Source organism: Microcaecilia unicolor, chromosome 7 (genome assembly GCF_901765095.1).
Source record: "Microcaecilia unicolor chromosome 7, aMicUni1.1, whole genome shotgun sequence".
NCBI lineage: Eukaryota > Metazoa > Chordata > Amphibia > Gymnophiona > Siphonopidae > Microcaecilia > Microcaecilia unicolor.
The window spans coordinates 193,194,401-193,219,780 of NC_044037.1; the positions used below are offsets into that span (position 1 = coordinate 193,194,401).

The 25,380-nt window shown below is 43.4% G+C and overlaps 1 protein-coding gene across 1 annotated transcript in view; it reads left to right on the forward strand.

Annotated features, from left to right (window-relative positions):
- Positions 1-2,738: 2,738 nt before the first annotated feature.
- The window catches only part of MYL1 (myosin light chain 1), a 47,379-nt gene continuing 24,737 nt past the window's right edge, over positions 2,739-25,380 (forward strand). Inside the window, exon 1 of the mRNA XM_030209504.1 lies at positions 2,739-3,029. Coding sequence (XP_030065364.1) covers positions 2,892-3,029 — 138 coding nt within the window. The 5' untranslated portion in view covers positions 2,739-2,891. The remainder of the gene's footprint in view (positions 3,030-25,380) is intronic.

Below are 25,380 nucleotides of genomic sequence, written 5' to 3' on the forward strand. Positions count from 1 at the left end.
GACACGTAAGAAAAACACGTCCAAGAGAAGGACGCCCATCATAAAATCTGAAGAAAAAAACATCCAAGTGTTCGTCATGGACGTCCTTTTTTTTTTTTGAGTGAAGGACGTCCAAGTGTTAGGCACTTGAAAGGACATCCCTGACGAGCACTTGGACGGTTTTTTTCTTCCGATTTTTGCGATGGGCGTCCTCCTCTGCATGGGTCCCGCTCACAGCAGCCCCAACGAGAGGTGCAGACCTCCCGTTAGGTTTTCCATGGTGTATGGGGTCAGAAACAGTAGTGCATCACATCGCATTCACATTATAATAGTAATTAGCTCATTTGCATTCCGTTTTCATTAGCTGCTACCGTGACAGGAAAATGACTTGGAGAAGCCTTTTGTGCATGTCTTGGTTTACTACTTGTGCGCTAAACTGGCTAGAACCAGTTTAAAAACCAAGTTGCTGGCTCGTTAAGTTTAATGCATCTGGCCCTCAGGCAAGATGCACTAAACTAAACGAGCCTTTAACAAACCTTTAACGAACAAGTTTTTAACCCTGGCATATACTAAAGCCCAATTTCTGACGACAGTAGCAGCAAACGAAAACGGAATGCAGATGAGCAAATTGTGTAGAAACCCTATTGAAATGAGATGCACTAAAGTTTTCCGCTTGCCCTAATGCAGGAAAACTCCGGGAAAGCTAACGAGAGGTCTGTACCTCTCGTTGGGGCTGCCCGGCTTCAAAAACAATGTAAAAAAAATCGGGAGGGGGCAAAAACGCTCATCAGGAGCGTCCTTTATGGACGGCCTTGCCCCCCCCCCCCCCCCGCCCGAGGTCACCGCTGCTCCCCGCTCCCTCCTGCATTAAAATCGTGACTTTTTTAGGCAGCCCCGCCCCCCCTCTCTCCCTCCCTTCCTCTCTTTCTGCTTTTTTAGAAAAAACAGCTCCCGCCATCCTCCGCCCCGTGCCCCGCCCCCGCAGTCTCCCCTGAGGTCGTCACCGCCGCTCCCCCCTCCACCGGGCCCCCCTCCATCTGAAACCGGTCCCGTGCAGCGCCTCTACGTAGGTTACTTATGTCAAACGAGGGCGGACCCAGGTCAGGAAAGGAGAGACGTCCTGAAGACTCGGCGGCGATCAGATGTTCTTCTTGCCCGCGCAGCGCCTTCACACAGAGGTGAAAGGCGCTGCACGGGCCCGGTAAGGTGGAGGGGGGCCTGGTGGAGGGTGGGAGCGGTGGGGGCAGGGCACAGGGCGGAGGATGGTGGGAGGCGGAGCTGTGGGAGAAAGAGTAGAGAGAAAGGAAGAGAGGAAGGGAGGGGGTGGGGGTGGGGGTGGGGCTGCTAAAATTTTGATTTTTCATGCAAGTGGAAGTGGGGAGCAGCGGGGACCTCGGGCAGGGGGGGGGCAAGGCCGTCCATACAGGACAGTCCTGCAATGTGTTTGTGTTTTGGGTTTTTTTTGTTGTTGTTTTTATGTTTGTGGCATGCGCAGAGCAGCCAGCATAATGCTTGGCTGCTCTGTGTATGCTTTAGGGGACGATTACCGAGGGGGATTACACCAGTTTAATGCATTGTACTTTACAATACCGCACCGAACATGTGCGACTTGTTTTTTTGGTGCATTCTTCATTTTTTCAAATTCGTTAGGGACTTTTACGTTTTAGATTTTTTTACGTTTGGTTGATGCATCTGGGTATCGGTACGGAACGGCTCTAACGAGGACTTTTGTGCATCTTGGCCTGTGGAGGAGCTTTGGATGTGCTCTATTTATGTAACTCTAGTGGAATTTGCAAGTGCACCAGTTATGCTTCCAGTGATTGCTTTGCTCTTATTTGTAGAAAACATTCTAGAGCTTGCAGACTATATATCAGCAGCAGAATGTTACACCAATGAGAAAAGAAACGAAAACATCCTTTCGGATTGCTACAACGGTTCAAGTTCAACCGTTGTTATAATTATTCAAAATGTTTTGAGTCTCTTCCACAACACATTAAACATAGAGAAGGGTGGGAAATTTGCTTTAGAGATCTGAAAGAGAATTAAATTGAGATCTTTGAATGTTAGACTGATGTCCGGTCTGGGATTCGTAAACAGAGGAAATCCAGGAATCCTGCAAAACGTTTTCGGAAGTGCTCTGTAACAGCTTCATCAAGAAAAGCTTGTTTTTATCCGTGCAAAAAAGAAGGGGGGGGGGGGGTCAGAGCTGCAGCTGGACAAATCTCTGAGAACACACCGAGCACACATTTTCACTGGAAGACAAGGAGGCTTGCCATATACGTCTGCTTTTATTTTTAAACTCTCCCAAGTCTTTGCTAGATCAATACGTTCTCGCAAAGGAGGAGGGGGTGGAGACAGGACGAGGGAGGGCTGATTTTCCCCAGCCCCTTAAAGCTAAAATTCCACGATGAAATTCAATCTTTCAAGAAGGTAAGCCATACAGGGGGGGGGGGGGGGGGCGGCGGATGATTTACACGTTCTGCCAAAGTGGCATTCTACCAGGAAAAATGGCCCTCCGGGGTTACAATGTCAACAAGAGATCTCAAAGGCTTTTGTCATCCTTCTTTCTCCTTTTGACTTATAAAAAGGCAAGGTTTAAAAAAAAGTTCCTTGGTTTGATGAAACCCCGGCCCCCCTCATTTTCCATTTATAGTCTGACTGTGAATGACATCCCCCTTGACTACAGAACTGTCCAATCCAGCTCCATGTGACAAGATGGTACTAGGAACTAAGTGAAATATATATATATGCCCTTATAGTGTTTAACACATTGGGTCCCCCTCCAGGGCATTGGGCTGTAGATCACTAAGGCTACTCCTTCTTTTGGGAACCACGTCCAAGGGGTTGTGTGCTGCTCTTTTTGTGGATCCTTTCCATTTTTCTCAAAACACCAAACTTCACCTTTGACCGAAATGGCACCCAAGAAGGATGTTAAAAAACCAGCCGCTGCAGCCCCTGCCGCCGCTGCTCCTGCCCCGGCTCCCGCCCCAGCACCAGCCCCAGAACCAGCCAAGCCCAAAGAACCGAAAGTCGATCTCTCCAGCATCAAGGTAAATGGATGCACTGGGTATAGTCACTGAAAGCAGGGAGCAGTTTAGCAAGGGCTCTCACCAGCTTTGTTTTCATAGAGTCATTTAACGAGGGATTTCCCGGGAAACCCCCCTCTAGCACAGCACTGAAGCAACCAGGCAAAGCAGCCCAGAGAACCTAGCCAAGAACTCCAGGCATCTGGCTAGATTATTGTTATTATTTTGTGAGAAATCCCCACTACTTGCTTTCCAAGAAATAATTCCTCTTTACCTTGTAATAATTTTCTGTAAAGGTGGAGACCCTGCTGGGGTTATTTCATAGCAGCATCGTATCCCATGCATATTAAAATCCCTTCTCTTGGGAAGGGCATGATGCACACAGTTATTGCATGAAATATATGGTGATTGCTACTAATTCTTATCCTAGGTACTTTTTGCTAATTAGTGTCATTTGTTTCTCTTTGCAAATTCTGTCCTGCTTAGAGTTGGGGGAATTGCACGTATCTGATCATACCACCCCGATATGACAGATACTTTATCCATCCACCCAGATAGTTTTAGTAAAAGAGACGATCCAAGTTTTACTTGTACAGCTGCTGCTCCCTTAGTGCGGTTATGGTTTTGAATCTATATTGAATATGCTACGCTACTGGATTTCAGTGACTATAAGCTATCATCTTTTTTGCAGTGAAGTGTGTGTGAACTGTTTCTGCTTGAATCTCCAACCCTAGCATAGCAGCTCACGGTTTGCCTTTATTTTGAGCTGATGTGTGTGCCTGGCTTGTGAGCTTTGAGCGACTGAATGGCAAGTAATCCTCACGAAGTACCTGTGAACAGGATTTTATGGATGCCTTCCAAGCCGAGGGGGGAAATCCGTCTTTCTCTGCTGCTGCTTTCTGATAGGTCTTACATGCCAATCAAGGGACCCTTGGGACAAACATCTCACCTAATATGGGAAGCTTAAGGGTGCATTAATTTGAAGGCATCCATAACCACATTCATCGCCAAAGACATGATCATGAATTATTATAAATAAACTGATGACCTATATATGCCATATAGGAGACAGCGGTTTTACCATTTCCCCATAGCAATTCTTGAATTCCTTTTCCTTGAATGTTACTTTTATTAGTTGATTGTTGAAATGATATTCAAAAGGCACTCTGCATTTCCAGTATAGTGATACAGGGTCAGACTGCAGCTTTGCAAAGTTACTTTTTTTTTTTGGAGGGGGGTTAAGTTATTTAATTCCTCTGATTATGAGAGAAAATCTGTGCTGTTTAAAAAAAAAAAACTACACATGACTCTAAGGAAGTTGCATGCACATTCCCACTAAAACGTTAACTATCACACTGTGCAGTGTGTGTCCAAGTTAGGTGAGTGCATGTGGTCAGATCATTTTGGAGAAATAGGTACAAGGAACAGCTGGATTGCATGAGCAGGTAGCAGTAGGCACTGGAAATCGACAACCAGGAGGTAGCTGAACAAAAAAAAGTCCCACGGGACAAGCAACGATACACAGGGAAGTGGGAGCAGAGGAAGGCTAGACAAGCTTTGAAGTTAATTTTAATGTACATTACCGAATTCTTAGCTATGGTGTATTATTTTATATATTTTTTTAAAGTACTGGTTTTATGTTACTTTTTTATATATATTTTTTGACTAGTAAATTTTAATTGTATTGTTTCCTGAGGTTTGTCTAGCCTTTCTCTGCTCCCACTTCCCTGTGTATCGGCACTGGAAATAGACCCAGATTGGGATTTACTAGCTCAAGGGTTTCAATTGATTCAAAATGTAGTGATTGGCAAAGACTCCCACCACCAGTTTTTGGATGGGAATAGTTGTTTACAAACTTACAAATTACTTGGAATTTGTATCTTGCAGGAAATTTGCAGTTAATGTTGCAGTTTCAAACCAACAGTTTTATTTTCCAAATTATTTTACCTATTAAACACAAAATCCTTTTTAATATCAAATTCTGCTTTCTAGACTATGTAAGTCCCATTGGTAGTGAGCGCTACTAAATTTCCCTAGAAAATTCCCTTTTTGAGTTGGTTCGCAGCATAATTCATCTTTAACTGAAGGTCCAAGGTCAGCGATGTACTGTATCTAAATTGTTGCTAAATTGCACCCTCTACTGGCTGCTTAATGAAGTGTCCTTCGCGAAATCCTTATTTCCCACTGTTTGGAGGAGAGGAGAGAGCTTCTGCTGGTAGCCAAAAATACTTGTGCATAAGAGCATGGGCTTTCCTCGGGCTCAAAATCTGCCCATTCCAACCTACCCTCAAAGCCTAGCTAAAATAATCTTAATCTTGTTCATCCAGACATTGTAAACTAGAGTTTAAAACTACAGTTTACAGTTTATTAAAACTTTATATACTGCCTGTCAACCAGTGATCGCGGCTTTTTACAAATATGTCTAAAACAGATACATAAGTACAGAAAAGAGAAGAACTCCATTTTAGATACAAAAGACCTAAGCAAAATCAAGCCTACAACAAGAGAAAAAAAACGCATAGCCTATCCAACTTTTAAATCTATCAACCCACCCAACCATACCCAACCACCACAAGCTATGGTTGGTTGTATTGTTAAAATCCTTAAATAAAAGGATTACAAAAAACCACTTTTAAGTTGCAAACTAAGAAATACCATAAACTCCTTTGGATTTATGTTTAACAGACAATTCCTTTTGTTGGGAATCTCTATTAGATTATTTATGAAGGGCCATCAGTCTTCAGTATAACAAGCCAAATAATTTTATTTGTATCACAGGGATGACTAAATGACTTTTTTCTACCTTTTATTGTGTTAAGGAACCAAGCCGCCCTATTTGAGACCTGGTCTATACGCCTAAGTCTTGGCAGTGAAAAAAGAGGGTCTGTCCTTGCCCCTCCCCCTCCTCAAAAGTTCATCACTGGACACGGATAAGTGGTTTTTGCAGAAGGTCAGAGAGCTGGCATAATCATTATGGAATAGTGTAGAGGAAGCAGACATTCTTTTTTTCTGGACCCCAATGAATGGAAAATGGTAGAAAACAGATTTGGAGCCAGCACTATGTTTGACTTGTATAATGAGCACAATATCATTCACCCCAATTTGTGCACTGTGCCTTTTTTAAGAAGAGACATCACTGACATCTCTGTGAAAATTAGGGGGCAAACCAGCTCCAAATATAGATTCAGTCAAGTAGCAGGAGAGAAGTTTCTAAGTCCAGACCTGAATGAGGTCATATGTGCTGGTTCCCTAATGCTGTGATGTCATTTCTACTATGCAGAATGATGTCACAGCACACAGTAAGAAAACTGGAGTCCCACAGAAGGAAGGGTCAGAGAAAATAACATGCCACCAAAAAATCCATCCTTCCTTCTCTGGTACAGATAACTTGACATGCATGTAGCTAAATGAACTGGCATGCGCTGTGCTACTGTGCTAGTTGTGCCAAATGTTATGATCTTGGAATGCCTGACCCCCTGAGTGTACATAAAATGTTCTTTCAAACTGCATAATCCATGTTGTATTTACTATTCAGCGAGAACTTCTTTGATTGGATACTGCAAGTGGTATAAAGAGAAAGGTAAAGAAAAAGACAAATGCTTTGACAGAAATATCTAATGAACGGGAAGCTAGGTGCAGTAACTAACCATATATATCACTTAACAACAGAGCCTTTTCATAGAGCAGATTACAAAACTTTAGATAGGCAATATAGACAGAGATATATTGTATAAATATACCCCGGATTCTATATAACGTGACTTAAGTTGCGAGCGCAAATCCAGTCATGTTCTGGATTTCCACACACAACTTAATTAGTTAACAAGCCAATCAATGCCGATAATTGCCACTTAACAAGCAATTATTGACCCTAATTGGCATTAATTAGAATTTATGTGCAGAACTGTCTAAGCATATTCTAGGCACATAAATTCTAAGTCACATGGCTGAAAAAGGGGTGTGGCCATGGGAATGGAATGAGTGGATTGTGGGCATTTCTAAAATTTATGTGTGCTGTTATTGAATACACCCGGTCTGTGCCTAATTTTGACATCAGCATTTACACCAAATCTTACTTGGCCTAACTGCCCATGACTAAATTTAGTCACATGGACAGGTGCTCGGTGTATTCTATAAACCACATGTTAAGTAGAGGAGTGTGGTAGCCGTGTTAGTCCACTCTTAAGGTTATCAATAGAAATCAAACAAAATAAAACATGGAAAAGAAAATAAGATGATACCTTTTTTATTAGACATAACTTAATACATTTCTTGATTAGCTTTCGAAGGTTGCCCTTCTTCGTCAGATCGGAAATAAGCAAATGTGCTAGCTGACAGTGTATATAAGTGAAAACATTCAAGCATTACTATGACAGTCTGACAGGGTGGGAGGGTGGGGGTGGGTAGGATGTATGCATGGGGACATCAAAGCATATCATTGATATTCTAACAGGATGGGTGTGGATAGGTGAGGGGTGGGGTGATCAACAGAGAAATACAGCTTTATGGTTTATAATGGGCTAGGAACCCCAGTTCCTTGTTAAGTCCTTTCTGTTGGGTGTTAAAATATTCAATCATTCTGACTTCAAAGGTCTTACGTTTTTGTATGGTTTTAAAGTTACCTTTCAGGATTCTCACTGTGAAGTCACTGGTACAGTGTCCTGGTCCAGTAAAATGCTGACCAACCGGGGTGGGAGCCCTACTGGCACCAGTATTGTTCATGTAATGTCTATGTAAATTGAATCTTGTCTTAAGCATCTGGCCTGTTTCTCCAATATAGCATCCTTCGTTACATTTTTTTACACTGAATGATATATACCATATTGGAAGATGAGCAAGTGAAAGATTCCTTTATGTGGAATATCTTTCCTTTGTGGATGACTGTGGGGTCCTGTGAAATATTTTGGCATAGTTTGCAACTGGATAAATTACAGGGAAGTGTGCCCTTCTGTTCCTTTCCATACAAGAAAGTAAGACCTTTGAATTCAGAATGATTGAATATTTCAATAGAAATCAAACAAAATAAAACATGGAAAAGAAAATAAGATGATACCTTTTTTATTGGACATAACTTAATACATTTCTTGATTAGTTTTCAAAGGTTGCCCTTCTTCGTCAGATCGGAAATAAGCAAATGTGCTAGCTGACAGTGTATATAAGTGAAAACATTTGCTTATTTCCGATCTGACGAAGAAGGGCTTCCTTCGAAAACTAATCAAGAAATGTATTAAGTTATGTCCAATAAAAAAGGTATCATCTTATTTTCTTTTCCATGTTTTATTTTGATTGATTTCTATTGATAACCTTATAAACCACATGGAAATTTAGGTGAAATTTGTTTCGGAAACCGATATTTTAGGCACGATATATAGAATGTAGTCCATAATGCCTATATTGAACTGACAAAAGGTAACGTAGTATTCAAATAGTAAAAATTAGAGGGGGCAAGTCACTTATCGCTCCATTTCCCCAGATGCAAAAAACATAGGGGCCCTTTTACTAAGCTGCGTAAGCGTCTACATGTGCCCAACACGCACCAAAATGGAGTTACCACCTGGCTACCACATGGCTCTTGCGGTAATTTCATTTTTTGCGTGTGTCCGATATGCATGTCAGAAAATTAATTTTTATTTTCAGGCGCATGTATCGGACGCACGCCAAGCAGCATTTGACGCGTGTAGGTCATTACCGCCCGGTTACTGCATGAGTCTTTATCACTAGGTCAGTGGCTGGCAGTAACAGGTCGCAGACCCAAAATGGACGCGCAGCAATTTTGATTTTGCCACACTTCCATTTTCGGCAAAAATGTTTAAAAGGCCTTTTTTACAGGCACGCTGAAAAATGGATCGACACGCACCCAAAATCCGTGCCTACACTACCTCAAGCCGTTTTTCAGTGCACTTTAGTAAAAGGACCCCTTAGATTGTGAGCTCCCTAGGGACAGAGAAAGTACCTGTATATAATGTGTACAGCGCTGCATATGTCTAGTAGTGCTATAGAAATTAGTAGTAGTATGTGAGTAGTATATAAATGCCAACACACGCTTAACACAGCCAGTGTGTTTTTTTCTAGTGAAAAATGTGCCGGTACTCAAATGCCAGGCCACCCTTCAGGGGTGGGGTGATCGCTGAGGGAAAGCAGAATCGGTGTGTAGAATCGGTGTTTCATTAAAACTCGGGGACCATGGGTCAATTTTAGCAGACAATGGAAAAGGTGCCAGTACTTGGTACCCCCAAGTACCCCCTCAAACGAAGCCCTGAACACAGCAAAAATAGCATAACACGGGATGTGCTAAAGCATTCCGTGTTAGTTTTGGCATCTGCATATGCTAAGTGTGTGGTAATTTTTTATTTTTTGTAATTTTGAGGGGGGAGGGTAACATTTCAGGGGTAGAGGATGGGCATTGATGCACTGATCAGCTAGTGCATCTACATTACTGCCACACTAACTGGTTAGCATGTCCATAACATGGGATCCCTTAGCACTTCCTAAATAGTAACATAATAACATAGTAGATGACGACAGAGAAAGACCTGCACGGTCCATCCAGTCTGCCCAACAAGATAAACTCATATGTGCTACTTTTTGTGTATACCTGACCTTGATTTGTATCTGCCATTTTCAGGGCATAGACCATAGAAGTCTGCCCAGCACTAGCCCCACCTCTCAACCACTAGCCCTGCCTCCCACCACCGGCTCTGCCACCCAATCTCCGAGGCAGTAAGTGCTCCTGTGGTTATTATTTGTTCATGGCCTCATATTGATGCTAGCATTAGTGCACGGCCAGAAATAAAACAAATTTTTAAAAGCCCTTTTTGACAGCCACACTAGAAATGGGCTTAGCACATGGGAAAGGCCCATGTAAGGGCATCTTAGCTCAAGTTAGTAAAAGGGACCCAGAGTGTTTAAATTCCATACTCAAGGGTATATTACTGAAATAGTTTGGTTTGGTTTCTAATCGTGCTCAGAGATTCTAACTACTGACATCGCCTTACTGTATCAGACTTAGGGTGAGTTAGAGATTTTGCAAACAGCATGATGTTCCAGGCATCAATATATTAGTCCAGGGGAGTGAAGCACTACAGACGACATAAAAATAACAGAAAACCAATAATTTTCTATGAAATTGAGTCTTACATAGTAGCTAATAAGTGCGATTAAAACTAACAAATAATTAAGGGCCTGATATTCAGCCGGCAGCTGTCCACATTTCAATGACCGGCAGTAGCTTTATTCCTGGAGATTCAATATTGAGCCATGTCCGGGCATCGACACTGAATAGCCAGGCACACATAGCCGTATGAAACTTATCTGGCTAAGTGCAATACTCAGCACTTAACCAGTTAAGATGAATCGTGTTTTATGCAGTCCTATTTATGCAGTTACCTTATCCGGTTAAGTGCTGAATATTGTCACTTATAAGTGCTGACTCTACCCCTGGACCACCCACAAAATAGTCGGTTATGGCTTAGGTCAGTGGTTCCCAAACCCAGTCCTGGAAGCACCCCAGCCAGTCAGGTTTTCAGGATATTCACAATGAATATTCATGAGCGAACTTTGCATGCAGTGAAGGCAGTGCATGCAAATATTTCTCATGAATATTCATTATGGGTATCCTGAAAACCTGACTGGCTGGGGTGCCTCCAGGACTGGGTTTGGGAACCACTGGCTTAGGTACTAAGCAGGTATATTCAGCGACACTGTCTGGTTAAATGCTGTTCAATATCCATGGTCAGCCCTGGACAAACAATTTAAATGGCCAGGAGCTGTTTCTGGCCATTTAAATCACTTTGAATATCGACTCCTAAGTTACGTCTAACATTCAGCTTTTAAATGTCACATAAGTGGCTATCTAACAATGCAGAAAACAAAAATAATGATTAGGAAAATGGAAGAGTGTTAATTAAAGGGAAAAAAATTACTCCTCAAAGACTTAAAGATATGTTCTGGCCTATCACCTTTTATCACACTTCTTTTTTATCCTTACTTCAGTGCCATGTAAACTATAGTATTGCCTAATTTATGTGCATAAGTGTGAAACCTGTCCTCACTCTGACCAAACTCCAACCATGCAAATGCCCACCTGCAAAATATGCACCATTGAAGGTTGGCAAGGGGTAATTACAAATAGCACATAGCCAGATCATTGTCATGTATGCAACTGTGTGTTCACATACCCACATAAATGACTACAGCACTGCTAATTACATGTGTATTTGTCATCTATATCTATGCCACTCCTTATAAAAATTTTCCTTAAGAGGGTGATTTTATAACAGAGGGCCCAGATTAAGTCATCAGGAAAGTGCCTAGTTTATAAAGATATACTGTGATACCTCAGTTTTCGTCCATAATCCGTCCGAAAACAATCAGCGAAATCCGAAACCGACGAAAACCGAGGCAATTATTTCCTTATGAATCAAAAAAGCACAGAAACCCTGGAAAGCAATGGAATTGTTTGGCTAGACGCGCGGGGTGATGCTCACACAACGAGAAACAACGCCACACCGAGCAGGAGTATGTATTTTCGCAAAATTAGCAGCGAGGTCACGTGGGCACGCCGACAAAATCTGAGGCAACCGACGAAATCCAAGACAAAGTTTTTGCGGAAAAAATCAACGAAAACCGAAACCGACCATAACCGAAGTCAACGAAAACCGAGTTATTACTGTATAAGCACCTATGTGCCTACAACATGCCTGCTTGAGAATAAGTTCAAATGTCCACATATACAGTAGAGTACACAAGTATTCCTGTTGGTTATCGTATTTTATAATCCACATACCTACTTCCCGACACTACCTGCGTTCCACTCAGACTGTGCCCTGGCAATGCCTAAAGTAAAAAGTACTTGCATTTTTGTGCCACCGCATGTACTTACACCTGATCTAAGTTTATAAAAACACAAGCCAAATAGCAGGGAAAACGGAGTATAGTGAGTCCAGATGGGAATGAAAGGGCGAAGTCTCAAATGAGACTCCGCCTTTTCATTCCCATCTGGGCTCACTACACTTCCCTGCTAACTTTATGAAAACCATTTTGCGTACATATGTTGCCATAAATACGCTAATATTACTTGTAAAAATCACTTCAAAAGCGGATAATTTCCTAACAGGGCACCTAAAAAATTCTTTAAAACACCTACAGTAGGGTTTTGCTTATCCAGCACTCTGGATTATTCAACATGCCCAAGTGATGTCACAGCCACTGTTCCCTCTAAGCTGAACAGGAGTCCTCCACCTACAGTCCTGCCAGTGGGGGGTGCTGTTTCACTATCACATTTTCAGTAGTGAAGGACAGGTAAGCTCTGCAGGACTCAAGGGAGCCTGACTGTCCCTATGGATTGAAAATTGAAGCACCATCCCGCACTGGCAACAATTCAGTTAGAGAACTCCAGCTCAGCTTAGAAGGAACAGTGACACAGCATTGTCATTTAGATGTACACAGGTTTCTCTTTTTCCTGGCATTATGTTTAGTTAAAAAGCAGCAGTACTAGGTAAGATTCTTAGGCACATTAAGTTTTAAACTCTTTTTTATTGTTTCCTCATTTGAACCATACATTTAATATATCTCTCTTTTATCCCTTATCCACTTTTTCTGTATTATCCAACTTTTCAATTATCCAACAACCTGTTGGTCTCATTTAAGTTGAATAATCGAGACTCTGCTATATTTTATAAAGGACACATATGTGCTTATGTGCCTTTATAAAACAGGCTCCCAGAACTATCCCCAATAGTCCATAAATACTCACACAAATTTACACCTCAGAGGCAAGTGCACATATGTGCATGTATTCTATGCATGTATGCACGTATTTTATAAATTATGAGGGCAATTCTACAGCTGGGTTTCTCCATTTAGGTGCTCCAAGGCTGCATGGTAAGGACCTATTTTATAACAGCACCTGGGCATCCAAATTCCATTAGAGAATCCTAGCATAATCTGGTATCAGTGTGTGCCAAACATTTACATCCCCTCATTTATGCCAGTCATAGACTTGGCATAATAGCAAGCACCTAAATGCAGCAGAGATGTGTTTAACTTACAGTATTCTATAAATTATATGGGTAAATGGGAGCCCCATCCATGTCCCACTCATGCTTCATCCATGTGCATACCCCTTGTATTTACACCCTATGTAAGATATATGCACCATTACAGAATAGCTCTTCAGCGCCATGCTGGCACTTTCACAGGTAAGTGTACACTTGCGAGTGTAAATGCTAGTATTCTGTACATTTAAGCACCCAAGGTTATAGAAATACCCTTTAGATGTGTACATCACAACTCCAACCTGCTCCATCCACACTCCATCCCCCAAAGAGGAGTAGCCTAATCGCGATCTGTAGCTGATTTAAACTGAGGCACCTTGACACAGCTATGAACGCTGGCCACAGTCAGTGTGGTTTGGAGCACAAATTGAAACATGCATTGTTTTGAAAAAGCTAAGTTTTTATACTTTTTTTGTCTTGTTTTAGTCACTGTATAGAAGGTAACCAGACAAATTGACATAGCAGATAGATTTAGCAATATAATAACTTGAAGGGTTTTTTTATGCCAATGATCCGAACCACCCTATAAGTCCTGTTATCAAATAAGCAAAAGCAGGTTGGGTTCTGAGGCATTTTCCCCTTCATGTTAATCGCACTACATTGCTATATAAATGCTGTTCCTTAAGTGGTACTAAAATTGCTAGTTCGATGAAGAGTGCTTTTGGATTAAAATTAGTTGCCTGCTATTGGGGCAAAGCCTTGGTCCGGGTAGATGAGACGCTGCTGGTGTTGAGGATTGGACCAAGATGTTGCTGTCAACTCTAGCACCAATATGGAAACTCCAGCACCTGGAGAGAGCTAATAGGAACAGCATCAGGAAAGAGAGAGGTTATGCGGGTACTTGGGGAAAGAAGGTGGGGAGGGTACAGGGGGAGGCAATGGGAAGGTAAAGGGTAGAGCACCAGAATGGAAGGAAACTCTCCTTCCTCCATTCTCTGAGACAGGACTGGCTCAAGGGACTGTAGCTCCCCGAGTCAACTTTTGTATCAATGTCCCCCCCCCCCCCACACCTATGATCCAGTAACGGCACCCCCCCCCCCCCCCCCCCCCCGCCAGCGATCCAGTATCTCCTCCTCTCAAGTCCCTCCTTCCCCCACACACTGGTGATAAAGAGCATCAAAATCCCATTTCAGCATCTCTCCTTCTCTCTTCCTCCCCCCCCCCCCCACCCCTGCAGGCAGAGGGATGGAGAGAAGAGAAGAGGGAGGGGAGATGCTAGACAAGGATTTTGGCACCCTTTATTACTGGCACGCTAGCCAGTGCCTCACCTAGTCCATAGATTGAGCCGGCCCTCATGACATGTTTGGTGGGGAACTTTCTCCCCCCTTCCTTTTACCTGCCCCCCTAATTATTAAGGGCATGATTTGAATTAAGGGCATGATTTGATAAAGTCATTTTCATGTATATATATATATATATGTATGCATATGCATAATATACCCCCAGGTTCTATAAGGTTGCATGCCCAAATTCCTGACTATCGCACAAATTTAGCCACACAAGTTATAAAACAGTCCCTGTTATACATCTAACTCAATTGTTAAATTAGGTGCCAATTGGCCTTATGAACCAATAATAGCTGTTAACTGGCATTAATTGGTGCTAATTGGGACTCACGTAACTGCACTGGCACTATTTTATAAACCTAACGCCTAAATGCTCTAGCTTACAAGTACAAAGGGGGCATGCACATGGATGGGTCAGGGGCATGTCTTGCAGTACACATTTAAGATATAGAATGCTGTCAATTACATGTACAACTACCAGCTTTAGGTACCAGCATTTACACCAGCTTTATAAATGCTCACACCTAAACGTACACGCCCATATGTTTATGTTTATTAAAATTTGATATACCACCCTATCTGAATAGAGTGGTATATCAAATAAACTAAAATTCAAATAAAATAAATATAACAGGAGAAGGGAAGAAAGAGAATTCCACTAAAATAGGAAAGATAACATAGACAAAGAAATATGCAAACCTTTAAATAATCAAATTATGTTGGAAATCCCAAGTCAAGAAAGAGTACCTCACTGAGAGTTAATATTAAATGCAAGCAAAAAAGAAAATGTGTTTTAAGCAATGTCTTGAATTTTTTATAGGAGGGTTCTGAACGAACAAATGGGGGTAAATCGTTCCACAGCTTAGGTCCAAGAAAATAGAAGGCAGAGTGTCAAGTAGATGTGCAGACTTAGGAGGTGGGAGAACTACGCGATGAGAATCTAAAGAACGTAAAGATCTAGTAGGAGTGTATGGAGCAATCAAAGATGGGTGACGTAATCTGAACATTTAGCTTTACAGAGGAAATGGACAGCCTAATTGTAAAGTGTTCTGAGCCTTTTTAACTGAGAGTGAGGGAGTCCTGCAAAAAATGAGTTACAGTAATCAAGTTTAGAAATAACAAAAGCATGTACCAGAGAATGTAAGGCGGAAAAATCGAAATATAAACGAATAGAGTGTAATTGACAAAGACTGCAGAAACCTGATTTAAGAACTGAAGAAATATGTTGAGTGAAGGATGGTTGTGAGTCTAATAGGATGCCCAGGTAACGGGAGGTGTTAACTGGTTGAACTGATCGATTGAAGAGGGTCAGAGGAATTGTAGGGATCGAAAATGGACCAGTGACCCAGAAAGCAATAGTTTTGTCAGGGTTAAGAATTATTCTGTGTCTGGTAAGCCATGATAGAACAGAATTGAGACAAGATTGTATTTTGGAGAGATCATTTGATGTGGAAAGAAAGGAAAAACCAAGAGAATATTGTCAACATAAACATAGAAATTTACATTCAAATCTTGGAGAAGAAAGGCCAGTGGACTTAGAAAATATTAAATAGAAGTGGAGAAAGAACTGAGCCTTGGGGGACACCATATTGCTCCCAGGTACATAGCTCCCTTACCATGCTGAATTTGAGGACCTGACAGAGACTGAGAATGAGCAATCCGATAGAAAAGGGGAAAACCAAGCCACAGCAGAAATACCAACCTCAGAGACGGCAAGCAGGAGAGAGTGATCAACAACTTCAAAAGCCAAAGAAAGGTCCAGAGAAATCAATAGTGAAATTTTGTGTTAATCAAGAGTAGAGTGGAGATCGCAAACTAAGGAATCCCACCTGTTGGGGATGAAAAATTAAAGTATCTTCTGCAAAAGAATAGAGATGAGAGTAAACAACCCATTCTAGTAACTTAACTAGAAAGCAAAGATTAGAAATAGGATGGTAATTGATGGGATCACCTGGACTCAGATCAGATTTTTTAAAAACTGAACGAACTAAAGCTGACTTACGCTCTATTCTATAACAACAATTTTGCAAGCAACTGTGGTTATAGAATTGGGGTTTCGTGCCCACATTTTTGGAGCCCTTTCTAGAATGTACCCCATAATGCAGGAATGTGCCAAGCTGGACTCACAGCTTGTGTGACATGCCCCAGAGCCACTGATCCCCTCGAAACTGAGCGGGAGTCCTCCATGTACAGTCCCGCCAGTCAGTGGTGCCATTTCACTATTGCATTGTCAATTGTGAGGGACAGCAAGCTCTGCAAGACTCCAGGGAACTGCCTGTCCCTAGCAATTGAAAACATAATATTAAAGCACCATCACCCACAGGCAGCAATGCGGTTGGAGGACTCCTGTTGATCTTAGAGGGAACAGTGCAGCACCCCTGCACTGTCCACTACACCATGGTCACTGAAGGAGAGACAAAGGATGGGGGGGATTTTTATGCCCCATCTCCCTTGTGCTTTGTGTGGCTACACAGCCTATACAGCCCTCGGTCTAGCCGTGGTGTAATGATGTTATAAAATTACCCTGCACATGAAAGTGCACACAACGGCAAGATTACGTATACTCATTAGCGTACCAAGGGCAGGGAACTGGGGGAGGTCCATCTCGGGCTGCAGGCAGTAAGGGGGCCGTGAAGCAGATGTGCGGCTGTCAGCTCCACCAGTTCCTTGCCCCCTCTGATGTTACTTCCTGTTCTGGGGCAGGGACTGGCAGAGCCGACAGCTGCGCAACTGCTCCATGCACCCCCTTCCTAGGAGGAATGGTAATGGGGATGATGCACTTCAGAGAGGGTGACATGCATTGGGGGGTGGGGGTGATGCACTTTTGGGGGGGGTGACGCAGTTCGAGGGGGTGGGGGTGTGACACGTCTTGAGTGGGGAGCAGCAGCGACCCACCCTGAGTGGCAAGCAAGCTAGGTATGCCGCTGTGTATACTTGCACACATTTTTGGTATTGCTGTCGTCCAAGGCTGAATTTGGGAAGAGCATGGGTGGCATCACAATTTATGCACATACTTTGCAAAATGCACACAATCGCACATATCAAGTCAATGCACACTTACATCTGCTCTGAGAAATCAGCTGCAATTTTATAAAGATGCTTTTGTCTTTATAAAGTAGGTTGCAAATAGATTTAGTTTGTTAGTTTATTTGAGAATTTATTATACTACCTTCCATCAAGGAAAAACAAGGCAGTTACAATCTTATATTTGGAAAGCAAATAAGAAATTATAATAATATATCATAAAGGGCAACAGTCAAGTAAGAAAAGTAGAATAAAACAGAGGACTAAGTGTGAGATGCTGGTTCAGCAAATAATAAAGGGCAAATTCTACAATATGTAGTGCCAGCCTCTATGCCAGCCTCAAATGTCATACTCAGGTCCATCGCAGCAGTATGCAGGTCCCTGGAGCAGTTTTAGTGGGTGCAGTGCACTTCAGGCAGGCAGACCCAGGCCCATCCCCCCCTACCTGTTACACTTGTGGTGGTAAATGTGAGCCCTCCAAAACCCACCAGAAACCCAAAGTACCCACATCTAGGTGCCCCCTCACCCGTAAGGGCTATGGTAGTGGTGTACAGTTGTGGGTAGTGGGTTTTGGGGGGGTTGGGGGGCTCAGCACACATGGTAAGGGAGCTATGTACCTGGGAGCAATTTGTGAAGTCCACTGCAGTGCCCCCTAGGGTGCCCGGTTGATGTCCTGGCATGTCAGGGGGACCAATGCACTACGAATGCTGGCTCTTCCCATGACCAAAGGCTTGAATTTGGTCATCTCTGAGATGGGAGTGCTTAGTTTCCATTATCGCCAAAAATCAGAAACAACCAAGTCTAGGAACTACCATCTCTAGGGATGACCTAAATGTCAAGATTTGGGCGTCCCCGACCGTATTATCGGAACGAAAGATGGACACCAATCTTGTTTCGATAATACGGGTTTCCCCGCCCCTTCACCGGGACATTTTGCAATGATGTCCTCAGCAAAACTTGGGCGTCCCTTTCGATTATGCCCCTCTAAGGTAACAGAGGGAATAGTTGGTACTCAGCTTATGAATCATCATTCCTCTTTCTCCCTCTTGCATAAATCCCAGTCAGGCTTTAGGCCTTGTTATAGTACCGAGACAGTCTTGACCACCTTAATATCTGATCAGTTTGAATTGTGTGGGAAGGTCCGCCAATGATTCCGCGGCTTCCTAAAATCTAGATTGTATCAGGTTACATTGTCAGGTTCTCTCTCACCTTCCTGGTCTCCTGACTGTGGGTGCCACAGGGCTCGCCACTTTCTCCAATCCTTTTCAATGTTTGATGGCTTCACTAGGTGAAAGGCTAGAGACAGCGGGGTTTTGCACTTTTATTTACGCAGACAATGTCACAATATACATCCCTTTCAAGATTGGTCTTCCAGAAATTGTCCCTAATATTAGACTTGGTCTGGATTTGTTGGAATCCTGGGCCGAATTTAAGTTTAATTTAAATAGAAATAAACCTAAATTTATTGTGGTAACCAACCTCTTTGACCGTAGTGTATATAATAATTTTAAGATTGACAATGTGTTGTACCCCCTAGATTCTATGCTTAGGGTACTGGGTGTATTAATTGACAGTCACCTCACATTCGAGCCTCAGGTTTCCTCAGTAGTGAAAAAATCATTCAGGTCTGTTTGGAAGCTGAGGAAATCAGATCATATTTCTCGCCAGACATCTTTAGACTTCTAGTTCAATCCTTGGTTTTAACTCAGTTCGATTACTGCAATTCCATCTATATTGGATGTAAGGAGGGCGTCCTAAAAAGGTTACAAAGGGACCAAAATACAGCAGCAAGGCTTGTCCTCAAAATATCGCACCACTCTATTATTATGCAAGCTGCACTGGTTGCCCATTAAAGCCAGGATTATTTTTAAATTATGTGTTTTTGCCTTTGAAATATCATAAACTAGTAAAAAAGGCCTGCTTCAGTTTTTATGGAAACGGGCGCTAGCAAGGTTTTCCTCTTAGTGTGTATGTTTGAGAGAGTGTGTGTGTGAGAGTGACTGTGAGAGAGAGAGAGAGTGACTGTGCGAGTGTGTGTGTGTGTCAGAGAGATAGTGAGATTGGGTGCGATTGTGTCTGTGAGAGAAGTATGTGTGTGTCAGAATGACAGTGTGTGCGAGTGCATATGTGAGACACAGCGAGACTGAGAGTTTGCTGAACCCCCTTCCCCTCCCCCCTCCCCTCCCCCCCTTCCACCCCTGTCTGAGTTCCTGAAACCCCTCCCACTTCTTCACATGTGAGTTCCAGGACCCCCCTTGCCAATTCTTCCCACCCCCCCTCTCCCCTTCCCACTCCGCCTCTCCCCCCTGTCCGAGTTCCAGGACCCCTCCCCCTCCTCCTCCCCTTCTTCCCCTCCCCCTTCTTCCCATCCCCCCTACCCCCTGATCCAGGACCCCCCTCCCCTTCCAGTTCCAGGACCGGCCCCTACCCTTCCAGTTGATTTCCAGGAATCCCCTCCCCCGTGTCGTTTCAGGACCCCCTCTGTAGTTTCATGACCCCCTTCCCCCCGTGTCAGTCATGACCCCCCTTCACTCCCCTGTCATTTCAGGATCCCTCTCCCCACCTCCTGCACGTTTTTACCTCCCGCATGCTTTACACAGCCTCTTCTTTTGCTTCTGTTTCAGCTGTTCCTGTGTTCCCGCCCTCAAGGGCGAGACCACACAAACAGCTGAAACAGAAGCGAAAGAAGGACCCCTTTCCCTTGTCATTTCAGGATCCCCCTCCCCACCTCCTGCACGTTTTTACCTCCTGCACTGTAGGGACACCGCTTCACACAGCCTCTCTTCTGTTTCAGCTGTTTGTGTGGTCCCGCCCTCAAGGGCGGGACCACACGAACAGCAGAAACAGAAGTGATAGAAGAGGCTGTGAGATGCAGATGACGTCACTGATCTACTGCCGGAATCAGACCACGTTGCCACGGTCCCAGGCAGAGACCGAACATTGGAGGTGAGAATTATTATATAGGATGACAGAACTCATAGACCTACCACTCAGAAAGACAATCAGATCAACAAGAACATACCTAAATCTCCACTACCCAAGCTGCAAAGGACTCAAATACAAATCAACTTATGCAACTAGCTTCTCCTACATAAGCACACAACTGTGGAACGCACTACCAAAAGCCGTGAAAACAACATACAACCACCTAAACTTCAGGAAATCACTAAAAACTAACTTATTCAAAAAGGCATACCCTACTGACCCAACTTAAATACCTGTACCCTACTACACAAGGAAACTTAAGCTAGTAATAGACATAACGCAACTCTTCCTCTCTATGATTCCCAAATGTATCTGTAACACATGAACCTTTTTCCACCATAAAACCATTTTGTATTTGTTCCTTACCGGCATGGCGAACGCCTTACGGTACTATGTAAGCCACATTGAGCCTGCATATAGGTGGGAAAATGTGGGATACAAATGTAACAAATAAATAAATAAATATGGCATGGCATGACACCAGATTATATGCCGCCCTTAATAATTATTCCCCTACGCAATATAAGCATCAAAGTTATCTGGAAGGGTAAAATTCAGTCTGGATAACTCATTTGCAATTTATGAAACAAGATGTTAAATGTATGTGTTGAAAGCAGCAACTTGTGCTGCCACAGAGATTATTGTTTTCTGGGCTAGGCTTCTGCTCCAAAGGTTAGCCCGGACTGAGAGTGCTTTAGAGGCTGCATTCATAGCCCTGAAGGAGCCCTGCTGTGTGGCCCTAGCTGAGGCCTTTTGCTGCAGTGATTGGGCTAAATGAGTTGGGGAAGGGCCTTTAAAATAGAGAGAAAATCCAGGTACTTATACAGGAAGGTTCATGGTGTTGTATCTCACCTGAGGTTGTTTCCAATTAAGCTGGAAGCCCAAGCTGAAAGAAACTGTTGGGGAAAAAAATAAAAATGCATTACAGCACCTCCATGATATTTATTTTAAATAAAAGCAACTGGAAAATATTTTCTTCTATGAATGAATTGTGAATCTGCCTTCTGAACCTAACATGTAGGAGGCTCATTTTCAAAGCACATAGACTTGCAAAGTTACATATTGTAAGTCTATGTGCTTTGAAAATGGCCACAAGGCCATATTTCTTAATGTGACTCTAGTGAAGAAAGCACAGACTTTTGAAGGGCAACTTAAGGGGTTGAATCAGTCAAGTGCCGTAATCTGCACTATCATTACTTATGCATGCACTAAAAGTAATAAAATCAAATCAATTCTTATATACTGCTAATATCCCCTTTCCAGGGTTCAATGCGGTTTACATTCTAGGTGAGACAAAAGCTGATAATATTAGTGTGAGGCAGGGGCATAGCCAGACCTCGCGGTGGAAGGGAGCCAGAGCCCAAGTTGGGGGACACATTTTAGTCTGCCACCCCGCCACCTCACTCCCCCACCACCTCGCCGCTCCCCCTCACCTCCTCACTGCTTCCCCTCACCACCTCTTCCCTCCCCCCACAAAAGCAAATATCTTTGCTGGTGGGGTCCCCAACCCCTTCCAGCTGAAACCTTCTTCAGCTCCGGTCTCCGGCGCAGCCGCGTTCGCTGTGTATCTGCCTTCCTATGCTTGGCCTGTTACTAAGGTCTAGGCCTAAGGCCTGTACTGTCAGTTTGGTTCTCACATGATAGCCTACTAACTCAGCACCTTGTGTAACAATCATTGCTTTCTCAGGACCTGAGAACTGACACTTCATAACATTTGTTTTTAGCTGAGTATGTTTTTCATATAGGGTGGATGTAACCTTGTAAGTTGCTAGGAGACAGACTGAGGACACAGTGAGCCTAAGAACCACAGAGAGAGGACACAGGGGTATTGTTCTATGTGCACGAAGAACTGATAACTGATTAGCCAATGGCCACCGACTGTTCACATGCAAACACATCAGGAGAGAGTTATATAATACCGGAATATCGATATATGGCATAGACTGTTTCTGATTTCTAGTTTAGGGGAAATCACATGATTTGGGAGAAGCGAAACTTATGACAGTATTTATGTGATAGCGGGGGGGGGGGGGGTGAGAGTTGAGCAGTTCTTGTCTTTCAGGATGCGCGTTGCAGACTGACAACCTGCTCCAGGGAGAGAACTATTATTTGTATTTGACTCTGTGAGATACCAATAAAGGTAATTTATTGGCTGCGCCTAACTGAGTCCAAGTTCTCTTTCTTATCTGTGCTTTCCCTCCCTGTGAGGGTGAAGAGATGGAAATCACAGAAGCCCTGCTCTTTCTTCTTGTTGTCATCCTGTGCATTCTCCTTTACATGAAACTGAGCATGCTTAGTGTCACATAAAGGAGCATGCACAGAACGTCAGCAAGAAGAAAGAGCAGGGCAGCGAACACGGCAGCGCCAGAGACCGACGCTGAAGAAGGCTTCGGCTGTTGGGGGTTGGGGACCCCGCCAGCAAGATCAGAGGCCTGGATGAAATTTATGGGGGCCTAGGCTCCTGTGGCCCCACCTAGCGACGCCCCTGGTGTGAGGTATGAGAACAATTAAAGACTACTGTTGTAATGCATGAGGCAAAAACATTATAGGAAAATATAATGGATGATACTAGGAGGTAGAAATCAATGGATTGTTATGAAGCAGTCTTTGGGAAGAGAAAGGTTTTTAGCCACTTCCTGAAGATAAGGTAGCTGTTTTCTGTTCTGATGGCAATAGATAGAGAGTTCCATATTTTAACTCCACGTACAGGGAATAGAGAGCTGAAAATTTTCTGATTTTGAATTGACTTTTGAAACGGTGACTCTAGCATCAGTTGTTCTTTCAGTCTGTTAGACTGGACCAAACGAAGCAAAGTGGTCTTAGTCAGCAGTTCAAAGTTGAAACCCTGTAAGATTTGAAAAACTAAACAAGCAGCTTTGAACCTGAGTCTTTCTGCTATGGGAAGCCAGTGCAGTTTGTTAAGATGAGTTGAAACACAAGTATGTCTATTTAATCTGTATATTAGTCTAGCAACTGTGTTCTGTATGATTTACAGTTTTTTTCTGATATTGACACTTAATACCAAGAAATAGAACATTACGGTAATCCAAGTGAGGTAGGACTAACATTTGGACTAGTAGTGCAAATGATCTGATTAGACATAGCTATGTCATTTTGAATAGTGTTTTCTTCCATAACTGGTTAATATGGGAATAGAAGATGAGTGAACTGTAAAGCTTTAACCATTGGACAAAGATATTGATGATGGGACCTCAACTCCCCAATTTTGGAACCACAGGACCTTGTTTTTTGCGCATTCAATTTCAGTTTATTGGTTAGAGCCCAGGTGCTAACAGCAGTCTTGCCATTCGCTATAGACTGAGTTTTATCTTTGATGCTGTCACTGGTAAGAGAAGCAGGATGTCATCCACGTAGGATAATAGTAGTTCATTAAGACTGTAATGAGTCTGGTGGCAATTAGCACATGTGAAACCCACAGTAACAGTAGTTCATTACAGTGTGTGTTAGTGAATCAGCCCTTAAATTAGATAAATATTGGCAGTGTAAGAAACAGTCTACAGAAAACATGTCACACACACACACATAATTTTGTAATATAATGTCTATGTGAGAAGTTCACAAAGGTTCCCATTTTAAGCTTATTTTATTAAGGCCAACAATATGGTCCTCAATACAGGTGAAAAACAATAATCTTCTTCAACAAAACTCCTTTATCAAAAGATTCCCTGACCAATATGCAAATCAATTGAAGTGGGCAGGAGAGGATCCTGCCCACTTAAATCACTTGTCTGTGGCAAACTGCTGATATTAAGAGGCACTTAACCGGTTAGTGCCATTGAATATTCGTGGTTAGTGTCTGCACCGAAACCAGCTAAATTATGGACATTCTGGGGTAGAGTTTGCACTTATGTGGTTATGCGACGATACTCAGCCCTTGACCACATAAGATAACTGCTTAAATTGGGACATATAAATAGCAGTCCTGTCTTTAAGTGGTTCAGCTTATGTGGTCAGGTGCTGAATATTGCACTTAACTGCATAAGTTTTAGCAGCCAGCCTAAAACTGGACATTCAATGCTGGTGCCTGGACATGGCCCGGCATTGAATATCTGGGAATATAGCCAGCAGCAGACATAAAAACATTGACCACCACTGGTTGAATATCGACTGATATGATGTTAGATTCAAAACAAGGTTGTTTAAAATTTTTTTATACAATAGTCAACTTTAAAATGAAAATAAAGAACTGGACCATTACATCAGAGGCAATAACGTCTAACTTCTTGACCAGTGGCACACCTCTCAAAGATATAATCACCTGTCCACTAACTCAACAAAACAGTCTTATAGTGTAAACCAGGGGCGTAGCTACGTGGGGCCACGGGGGCATGGGCCCCCGTAGATTTGGCCCTGCCCACCCGCCGCCGACCCCTTCGACCCCCCTCCCGCCGCCAACCCTCCCCTGCCGCCGCTGTTGGGTACCTTTGCTGCCGGGGGTCCCCAACCCCCGCCAACCGAAGTCCTCTTCTCCGGCGCGGCCGCATTGCTGATCTGCAAGGGCAGGCTTCTGTTTCTGTGAGTCTGACGTCCTGCGCGTTCATAGGACGTCAGACTCACAGAAACAGAAGCCTGCCCTTGCAGATCAGCAACGCGGCCGCGTCGCAGAAGAGGACTTCGACTGGTGGGGGTTGGAGACCCCTGCCAGCAAAGGTACCCAACAGCGGGGGAAGGTTGGCGGTGGCAGGAAGAGGGGGTCAAAAGAGTTGGCGCTGGGGGGGGGTCAAAGGTGGTGGTGACGGCAGGGAGGTCAAAAATAGTGGGGGGGTTGGCGGCGCCGGGGGGGGGGGGGGGCTAAAATGTAACCCCTCACCTCGGGCTCTGGACCCCCCTCCCACCGAAGTCTGGCTATGCCCCTGGTGTAAACCTATCAAGTGCCAAAAATATAAAAAAATCAATTTTCATCACTATGTTCAAAACAGAATCAGCAAATGCTTAAAATACTTGGGGGCCCTTTTACTAAAGGACTAACGGACATTAATGTGTGCTAAGTGCCACATGGACTAT